This window comes from Asparagus officinalis, chromosome 2, assembly GCF_001876935.1.
Source record: "Asparagus officinalis chromosome 2, Aspof.V1, whole genome shotgun sequence".
Classification (NCBI taxonomy): Eukaryota; Viridiplantae; Streptophyta; class Magnoliopsida; order Asparagales; family Asparagaceae; genus Asparagus; species Asparagus officinalis.
In genome coordinates, this window is record NC_033795.1 from 15,006,980 (window position 1) to 15,017,879 (window position 10,900).

The 10,900-nt window shown below is 37.1% G+C and overlaps 1 protein-coding gene across 1 annotated transcript; it reads left to right on the forward strand.

The window, feature by feature from the left end:
* LOC109830359 (fructose-bisphosphate aldolase, chloroplastic) lies at positions 7,342-10,900 on the forward strand. Its single transcript, XM_020397607.1, has 6 exons — positions 7,342-7,491; positions 8,146-8,415; positions 8,777-8,886; positions 8,978-9,068; positions 9,541-9,810; positions 10,469-10,900. Exons 1-6 carry the CDS (start codon positions 7,342-7,344, stop codon positions 10,745-10,747), a joined length of 1,170 nt encoding a protein of 389 aa, XP_020253196.1. The 3' UTR covers positions 10,748-10,900.

Consider the following 10,900-nt stretch of genomic DNA (forward strand, 5'->3'; position numbering starts at 1 on the left):
ATATTTTAACTCTCTATTTATGGTTGGGTTAATTGCAGATAAACCCCTTTTATTATAGCGCAATTGCGGATAGATCCATGTAGCTCTATTGATGCAGATAGATCTCGAGTCAAAAAAACTCACTCCGGGTTCTATCCCCAATTAACCCTAAACCTTATAGTGAATGTCAGGTGGTAAAGACCCATGAGCAGGCATGGATTATCTTAATCTTCTAGGACTCAAAAGGATTAATCCTTGTTGAGTTATAAGCTCAAACATAGGTGCAGATAGATCTCGAGTCAAAAAAGCTCACTCCGGGTTCTATCCGCAATTAACCCTAAACCTTATAGTGAATGTCAGGTGGTAAAGACCCATGAGCAGGCATGGATTATCTTAATCTTCTAGGACTCAATAGGATTAATCATTGTTGAGTTATAAGCTCAAACATAGGTGCAGATAGATCTCGAGTCAAAAAAGCTCACTCCGGGTTCTATCCGCAATTAACCCTAAACCTTATAGTGAGTGTCGAGTGGTAAAGACCCATGAGCAGGCATGAATTATCTTAATCTTCTAGGACTCAGTAGGATTAATCCTTGTTGAGTTATAAGCTCAAACATATTTAACCATATATTCATTTAAGTGTTTTTTATAATATAGAACTAAATCTCATCTCATGCCTTTTTCATGTGAGACTAAACCCTACACGTTGAACCTAATGTATGTGAGTCACTCCTAACATATCTCCACGTTTGCTTTCAACTCGAGTCCAGTGCAAATGGCTAATGCAGATGGTGTCTCAACTTAACGCTTTGTAAACGAACAAAGACAATGCGACGAAATGTGTATTTTAAGGCATCCCTAGCCCATTTCAAACCAAGTTACATCGAAGTCATATACAGCCTCATATTCTCTCCACCTTAACCAATAGTAGCAAGTCTTAACACAATCAAACAGAGATGAAATAGTTAATTTACTAGGACACAATTAACTCAAAACCTTTAACTTTTATTGAGTCATCATCCAGGAATGTTTCAACTGTTTTTCCAATGGGGAATTAGAATCTCTATGTCTCGTCTTTGTTGACCAAGCTCATGTATCGAACTGGACGGATGCAAAAATATTCCTTTAAAAATGTTATTTTGTTGGGAATTTACGCCGAAACCCCTAAAACAGCAGAAACGCAGTATAGAGAAAATACACCAAGATTTAACAAGGTTCGGCAACTGCCTATGTTCTCGGAAGCCACACAATAAATTTTTTATTAATCAACAAGAATTACAAAGCTTAGAGCAGATCTCAAACAAAATAACTGAGATCTCTCAATAAATACACAACACTGTAGCTACAGTGTTATACAACTCCTCTTCTTAAATCCTCTCTCTTTAATTCCCTTTTCTTAAATTTCTCCCCTTTTAATCCCCTCAAAATCACTGCTTAGGCGCTGGAGAAAAAAGCGTTGGAGAAAAGAATAGAGAGAAGAGGCCGCCGTTGGATCTGAGCGTGAGAAGAAGCACTGGATCCGTGCCCTGGGGTTCCCCTTTTATAGGGAAACCCTAGCGACAGCCTGTCGCCCTCGCCTGCAGCGCTCAAGCTCGAGCTCGCCTGTAGCAATTCGATCTTGCTTGCTTCGAGTTCGCCCGCGCTCCACCAGCTCGAGATCGCCTGGACCACGTCTTGAGCTCGCTTGCTGCAACTTCGAGCTCTGAGGGTCCCGCCGAGCTCATCTGCTCATGAGATCTCGAGCTCGCCGACTGGAGCTCACCCTTGCCTGAGCTTCGTCCTCGCCTGGAGAAGCTCGCCTGCAGGTGAGTTTGGACTACACACCCAGATCCAACAATCTCCCACTTGGAGACCAAATCGTCGTCAGCAGGCTATATTAACAAGCACTTCCTCTTGTGTGGCTCCACCCTCATCACCTATGCATGAAGGCTAACTGAAGTTGCGCACAACTCCAGTTTCTGAAAGGTCACTGCCTTTGTCAACATATCCGCTTGATTCTTACTTCCTTGGATCTTCTGTTGAAATCCTTTGGCAACTTGTCGGGCTTTGTATCTTCTAGAACCATCCTGTTCCTTTTTCACTCGATACACCCACTGGTTGTGATGTGCCTTCTTTCCCATGGGCAACTCAGCTAGTTCTCATGTCTGGTTGGAGATCAGAGATTTCATCTCTTCTTTCATAGCAAACTCCCACTTGCTCGCATCTCCATTCTGACAAGCTTTATTAAAGCTTTCAGACTCCCCTCCATTTGCCAGCAACATATAATTCACATATCTGTTGTTAGGCACAGGAGGACGAGTAGTTTTCCTCAATATCGAAGCTGGTGTGTTGAGCTTCTGTGCACCGTTCTATCCAACTGGCTCTTCTGGCTGAGGACCTTCTGTATTGGGTTCTTCAGAGAGGTTATCTGGGACATCATCTGTATTTACAAATGTTGACTCGCTCTTTGAGTCACCGGCATCTGTCTTATGTATGTCCTTATACACCACCTTCTCGTTGAATATCACATCTCTGCTCTTGATCACCTTCTTGTTTTCATTATCCCAAATACAGTAGCCGAACTCATCTTCACCATACTCGATGAATGTGTATTTCTTAGACTTGGGATTAGGCTCATTCCTACCTTGGTCACTAATATATACATAAGCTACACAACTGAAACCTCTGAGATGTGAGAGGGTTACCTCCTTTCCGCATCATACCTCTTCTGGTATTCTGTGCTCCAATAGAACAGATGGACCTCGGTTGATCAAGTAAGCTGCTATGTTGACTACTTCTATCCAGAACTGCTTTGGTAGACCTGTCTGTATACGAATGCTTCTGGCTCTCTATGTCAACGTTCTGTTTATCCGCTCAGTTACACCATTGTGCTGAGATGTGGCGGACATGGTTCTCTCCATCCTGTTCCCGTTCTCATATCAGAACTTCTTGAATCTGGTGTCTTCATACTCAACATCATTGTCTGTTCTGAGTTTCCTTATTCTCAGACCGGTCTCATTCTCGACCATAGCTTTCCATCTCCTGAAAGCTTCAAACACTTCTGACTTGTACTTCAGAAAGTAGATCCATACTTTCTGAGAGTGATCATCGATAAAAGTCACGAAGTAGTGTTTCCCACCAATAGACGCGGTGGTGGTTGGCCCCCAAACATCTGAGTGAACGAGCTCTAGCTTCTGCTTCATGGGGTTCTGCCACTTGTCTGAAAGCTAACTCTCTTCTGCTTTCCAAGTATGCATTCTTCACACATATCAATCTCTACTGATTGTAAACCCGGGAGTTTTCTCTTTATGTGCATAATCTTCATCCCCTTTTCACTCATATGATCGAGTCTCTGGTGTCACAGCTTTAAAGTCTCATTACCTACTGTAACTGAGATCAAACAATGTGCACCTGCTATCATATACAGGGTATCAGTCTTCTTGCCTCTAGCAATCGTCATTGCGCCTTTTGAAATCCTCCAACCATCACTATGGAAAGTCATACTGTAGCCTTTACTAGCCAGCTGACTTACTGAGATTAAGTTCCTTTTCAGGTCGGGAATATGCCTGACATCATTCAGCTCCCATACCGACCCACTTAACTTAATCTTCACTATACCTTTGCTAATAATGACACATGGTTAATCATCACCAATGTATACATTTCCAAGGTTTTCGGAGATATACTTCTCGAGGATTTCTTTTTGAGAAGTAGCATGGAATGATGCTCCAGAGTCCAACACCCAAGACTCCTCCTTGCTCTCTAAAGAGCATATCAATGCATCATCTCCTCCTGAGGTGGAAGCAACATTTGCATCTGTCTTTGCCTCCCACTCCTTCTGTGCACTCTCCTGAGGTGGAAGCAACATTTGCATCTGTCTTTGCCTCCCACTCCTTCTGTGCACTCTTACACTGATTCTTGTAGTGCCCGGTTTTTCCACACTTACAACACTCGATAGCCTTGGACCGCTGGGATTCCTGGATTTAGACCTCCTGTCCTATGATCTATTTTCTCTGGTTGAATTTCTACCTTTTGACTCTGTATGCAATATTGAAGAGGTTGTAGCTTCACTCGACTCTCTCCATCGGATCTCTTCACTGAGAAACAGATCACGAACGTCGTCAAACTTTAACTTGTTGCTTCTCGTCGAGCTACTTACAGCTATGACTGTAGCATTCTAACTCTCTGGTAGGGAAGATAAAAGGATCAACGCTCTAACTTCCTCAACAAACTTAATATCAACTGAACTCAATTGAGTCGTGACTGTATTGAGTTCTTTGAGATGATGTGCTACCGACACACCTTCCGTCATTTGCAGATTGAACAACCGCTTCATCAAATGGACTTTATTTGATGTTAATAACTTCTCATACATATTTGAGAGTGCTGCCATAAGACCCACCGTGGTCTTCTCCTTTACAATGTCAAAAGCAGCATTGCAGGTTAACGTCAAATGAATAACCCCAAGGGCCTTTCTGTCTTGAAGATTCTAATCTTCTTCCTTCATACCCTCCGGCTTCTTCCCTGAAAGAGGTTGATATAGATTTTTCTGACACAGATAATCCTCTATTTGTATTTTTCAGAATCCAAAATCTGATCCATCAAACTTCTCTAATCTCATATTTCCTTCATCTGCGACCATCGCTTCCACTTGAATCTGACTTCCTCTAAATCGTTTTAGGCTCTCATACTAGTTGTTAGGAATTTATGTCAAAATCCTTAAAACAGCATAAACACAGTATAAAGAAAATACACCAAGATTTAATGAGGTTCGACAACTACCTACGTCCTCGGGAGCCACACAGTAAATTTCTTATTAATCAACAAGAAATTACAACGCTTATAACAGATCTCAAACTGAGATCTCTCAATAAATACACAACACAATAGCTACAGTGTTATACAACTCCTCTTCTTAAATGCTCTCTCTTTAATTCCCTTTTCTTAAATTTGTCCCTTTTTAATTCCCCAAAATCACTCCTTAGGGGGGGGGGGGTTATTGGTTGAGATAAATTGGGGTCAAGGGAGAAAAGTGTTCCAATGGAACAATTTTACCCCTTTGAGATATTTTGAGTGGGGTAAAGTGGGATAAAGTGGGATAATTGAATAATTTTAGCATTTGATTTGACAATTCATGTGGGATAATTGATGATGTGGCACCTTATTAAAATATAATTTTATCTATTAATTACTTCTAAATTAACTTATCCAATTGGTTTAGTATATTATTTAGTATATTATTATACTATAAATATTATTTTACTTTATATTAAAATATAATATATTGTACTATACTTACAAATTACTATTATTAATTATTATATTATATTGTATTATATTATATTAGCATGCTATACTATATATAATAATTAATAATATATATAATCAATATATTTAATATAATATTTTAATAATATAATATATTATTTTATTTATACAAAAATATAATATGTTATACAAATAATTACTAATTAACATTTTATATTAGGTATGCTACATTATATATAATTGATATAATATATAGAATAAATATATTTAATATAATATTTTAATAATATATTATTTACCATTTAATATATTTAATATTGCTATCATTGAATATTAATGTACTTTATTAAATATTATAATATTTTACTTTATTCAATGTAATGATTTTTAAAAGTATTATATTAAAATTAAAATAATATATATATAACATGATAAATTACCAATAATATATATTAATAGGTATAATGTTTAGTATAATATATATATATTTCAAACTATATGTATTATATTACTATATATCATAAATTTTATAATATTAGTAAATTCATTATATTATATTATAATAGTGTGTCATATATATATAATAACTCATAATAAATATTTATAAATATATATTAATATATTATATAATAATATATTATATAATAATATATGTTATTAAAATATTAATATATGTTATTATATAATATTATTAATATATGTTAGTATAATATAATATGATAAATACGTTATACTATAATTACTATTATATAATATTATTAATATATGTTATTAAAATTTTAATATATGTTATTAAAATATTATATGATATTATAATAAATACGTTATACTATAATTACTAATTAATATTATATAATAATATATTACATAATATTATTAATATATGTTATTACAATATTATATAATATTATAATAAATATATTATACTATAATTACTATTATATAATATTATTAATATATGTTATTAAATTATGTTATTAAAATATTAATATATGTTATATTTTATATATCATATCATATATTTATAATATAATTAGCTTGTATTAGTTAAGTAATATAAAAATATTTTAAAATTATCCTAATTGCCTTCAAAGTGGAACGACATTGTTCCAATATGGAGGATGGGGTAAATTTGGGATAATTATGAGGAAGGGGTGGAGGGGATCTTTATATAGTTGGTGTAATTTAGGGGAAAGTGGAGTATTTGTCCCCTAATTACCCAACAAACCAATAACACTACAAAGTTGACTCCAATTCCAATTACCCCAATGAATAACACCAAAAAGTGATGTTCCAAAAATTATCTCATTATCCCCAAATTACACCAATGAATAACCCCCTAAGCGCTGGAGAAAAGAAGAAGCACTGGATCTGTGCGCGAGAAGAAGCACTGGATCCGTGGCTGGATCTGTGCGCGAGAAGAAGCACTGGATCCGTGCCCCGGGGTTTCCCTTTTATAGGGAAACCCTAGCGACAGGCTGACGACCTGCCGAGCTCGCCTGGTCATGAGATCTCTAGCTCGCCGACTGGAGCTCACCCTCACCTGAGCTTTGTCCTCGCCTGGAGAAGCTCGCCTGCATGTGAGTTTGGGCTACACACCCAGATCCAACATATTTATGGAAACTTTTAACAGTAATATTTTTAAGGAATGATATTTTTCATGATTGTGAGTATACACAGACATGTACAGCTCTAGCTCCTCAGTCCTCACACATGAAACACAACAAAAATTTCTACCACTCATTACAAGTCTCATGTCAATCACTAGTGAAATTCTAAGGCACAACAAAAACACAAACCAGAAAAATTCCCCACTTTAACCAATTCTCACATGACCACAAACATTTAACATGGACCAAAATAAATCAATACTCAATGATGAGAAAAACATGTATTTCCGACTGAAAGATTTTCAACACAAAGACAAAAAGCAAAAGGATTGCAGCTTATCATGCACTCATCACCTTTGAAATCCTGAGGCCAACCTCAGCCTCACATCTCATATCCTCACTCGATCACCTTATATTACTTAACTACCATCTACTCATTTGACAGTAGCCTGCAAGCAAAGAGAGAGGGCTAGTTTCTTGCTCTTCTTGCCTTCATCCAGTCCAAATGGCATCCGCTACTCTCCTCAAGTCCTCTTTCCTCCCAAGGAAATCAGAATGGCTCGGAGCAAAGAGTACTGTATCAAACAGCCAGCCTATAGCTGTCTCGTTCACAGTTCGCGCTGGTGCTTACTCTGACGAGCTTGTCAAAACTGCGGTCGGTACTTAAAGATCATTTATGTTATTTTCAGACATACCAAACATATGTATGCAAACAACAGAATTAACATATATTTAGCTTCGAATTCAATCTAGTAGTACTATAAAAAAACATGGAAGCTATTATGTGCTTGATCAAAACTTGAATAAACAGAAGTTTGTAGAATCAGAAATCTTTATAGGTTGTAATATGTGTTGCTTGTAACTATACGAAACATACATCAGATTAATGAAGAATTGGAGATTAGTCATGAAGCATATATTCTATGATTAGAGTTATGTGTTGAAATTGTATCAGTATAGCATCTTCAATGATTAGAATTACAGGTTATTGAAATTGTATCAGTATACCATCTTCAATGATTAGAATTCCAGGTTATTGAAATTGTATCCAGGTACAATCTTTAAGCACCAACAACATACAAATTATCAGTACGTGTTTGTGTTAAAGAGATTCAGGTCTCTTCACAGTTTAACAGTAAAAGATAACATGACCCATTTTTGATGTAAAGGATTTCTTGTCAGATCAATACTTGAGTCAACCAAACTTTTTGCATTCAGAAATCTTCATAGCATACATGAGCTTAATTCTTAGGACATGTTCAGAAAAACAGAGTCAACTAAACTTGGACAAAACTAAAAATTGTTGCAGAAAAGCATAGCATCACCAGGAAGAGGAATATTGGCCATGGATGAATCAAATGCAACTTGCGGAAAACGTCTAGCCTCAATCGGACTAGAGAACACCGAGGCCAACCGACAGGCTTACAGGACCCTGCTGGTCTCAGCTCCCGGTCTAGGCCAGTACATTTCAGGTGCTATACTGTTCGAGGAAACTCTCTATCAATCCACTGTTGATGGCAAGAAGATGGTTGATGTTCTCACGAGCCAGAACATAATGCCAGGGATCAAAGTCGACAAGGTATTTAAATGTTCGTTACACGAATGTTTGTAAGTGTAGCTGATGTGAGAATGTTACAAGGGGCTTGTGGAGACACCCTAAAAGGTTAGCTTGCTCCTGTTGAGGATAAATGGGGAAATTTCGATTAAGATGGTTTGATCATGTGCCATGAGGCCAAATAAACCAGTTAGCAGAAGCAATAAGATTACAGCAGTTAAAAATGATACAATAATATGTAACTTGAAGGAGAAGACAACCCTTAGGAGGAGATAACCCTTAATAAAATAAAACTGAATGGAAGAACATGATCATTTAGCTGAATATATTTACCATTGTTTGATTATGAAGTCTCATGGCATGAGACTTTTGCGTTGTATGTCAGGGTTTAGTGCCGCTTGCAGGCTCGAACGACGAATCCTGGTGCCAAGGGCTGGACGGGCTTGCATCAAGATGCGCGGCTTATTATCAGCAAGGCGCACGCTTTGCTAAATGGTGAATATACATAGTTTTCTCAATACGGTTGCTTTTTTACTTGGGTTTGCATGTTCTTTCACAGACTTACATCTGTTGGTGAATATTACAGGCGCACAGTTGTCAGCATCCCCAACGGTCCATCAGCTCTTGCAGTGAAGGAAGCTGCTTGGGGTCTGGCTCGATATGCTGCCATCGCACAAGTAAATTTCATAATTTTTCTTGGCTAGCTTTCATTATAATTCAAGTATTTCAGCAAAAATTTAAAGCAGTAATCATGCTTACATACGAAGAAGAAAACAAATCGAACCTGACAATAAAGAAAATACATGAACATGATAAATTCACATAAATATCAGTTAATATTCATCATAAGTCAGTTATAACGGAAATATCGTCTATGTAAACCAATTGTGTTAGTACTGAAACTATGACTATACACAACAGTAATCAGTACCCAATAGTAATAAGTAATCATTCCAAGCATTTATCATACAAAGAAGAAAAACATATGAAGGCTAGCGGAAAAGGAATTACTTGAAATATAATAAAATTTCTCAGTTAATTGTTTTCGTAATCCAGTTATAATTACATAGTAATAATAAGTAATATCATGGATGCATAAGGAAAAAAAAGGGGGAAAACGATCATTTGTTCATGTCAATGTGATTTCAGGACAACGGGTTGGTTCCAATAGTCGAGCCAGAGATACTGTTGGACGGTGAGCATGGAATCGACAGAACCTTCGAGATTGCACAAAAAGTGTGGGCTGAGGTCTTCTTTTACTTAGCCGAGAACAATGTCATGTTCGAAGGAATCCTACTAAAGCCGAGCATGGTCACGCCTGGAGCTGAATGCAAAGAGAGAGCAACCCCTGGACAAGTTGCAGAATACACCCTCAAGCTCCTTCACAGAAGAATCCCACCAGCTGTTCCTGGAATCATGGTAAGGAAAACAGAAGGGTAAATTTCACACAAAAAAAACCCTTGATTTTGGGGGTGATTTGCACCAAAAAAATCCTTAAAACTTATTTTTTACAAAAAACTTTTCTGAACTATTTAAAATTTTCATCTATGGAGTTAACATGCGGAGGAAAAAGTCTAAACTGCACTTTTTTACTTTTTATCTATCCTTACCCGAAAAGGATAATATAGAAGTTATATTTCATAAATGAGGGAGGTATAACAATCCAAGAAGTGCAGGTTACATTAACTTAAAGTAACTGTAGTAGTCACCATACTCAAACAAGTTGAGGAGGATTTCTCTAATTCATAAAGTTTATGGTGATGTCATGCAAAACCACCAAAATTCAAGGGGTTTTGCAAACTTTGGGGAATTTTCCACAAAACCAACATAAATTTGGGAAAAGCCCTAGGACCATTCAAAATTTTCATAAACAGCGTTAACATGAAAGGTAAGGTACCTAACCTGAAAAACTCTCGCAGTAAATCCAAAAGTCCATAAAATGTCTTAGACATGTCACATGTGAATTTACCCATGTTTATTAGGGTCTTGTGCAAAGCACCACAAAGATTAGGGAATTTCTAGGACAGAAATTTCATCATTCTGAACCTCAAGAAACTGACTATTTGCTAAATTACAGTTCCTGTCAGGAGGCCAGTCTGAAGTTGAGGCAACACTGAACCTGAATGCAATGAACCAGAGCCCGAACCCATGGCACGTGTCTTTCTCCTACGCGAGAGCGCTTCAAAATACATGCTTGAAGACTTGGGGAGGGAGGCCAGAGAACGTGAAGGCCGCTCAGGATGCGCTGCTCATAAGAGCCAAGGCCAACTCGCTCGCTCAGCTCGGAAAGTACACAGGTGAAGGAGAGTCTGAAGAATCCAAGCAAGGGATGTATGTCAAGAACTACAGCTACTAAGTAGTAGTACCTGAGGTTGTGTTTGGTGTTGTAATGTGATAATGCTTGTTTGGATTGAAAACAAAGAGGATGGATGATATATTCGATAAATTTGATTTCTAGGTGTTTGTGGATGTTTAGAGTTGTATTTTAGAGTATATCATTTTTATGGGA

Bases quoted from the DNA above. Each gene is read 5' to 3' on its own strand.
- LOC109830359 (XM_020397607.1), top strand. From the start codon at position 7,342: ATGGCATCCGCTACTCTCCTCAAGTCCTCTTTCCTCCCAAGGAAATCA. The intron at 8,416-8,776 runs GTATTTAAATGT...GTTGTATGTCAG, and splicing joins CAGGGATCAAAGTCGACAAG to GGTTTAGTGCCGCTTGCAGG. The intron at 8,887-8,977 runs GTGAATATACAT...TGAATATTACAG, and splicing joins GGCGCACGCTTTGCTAAATG to GCGCACAGTTGTCAGCATCC.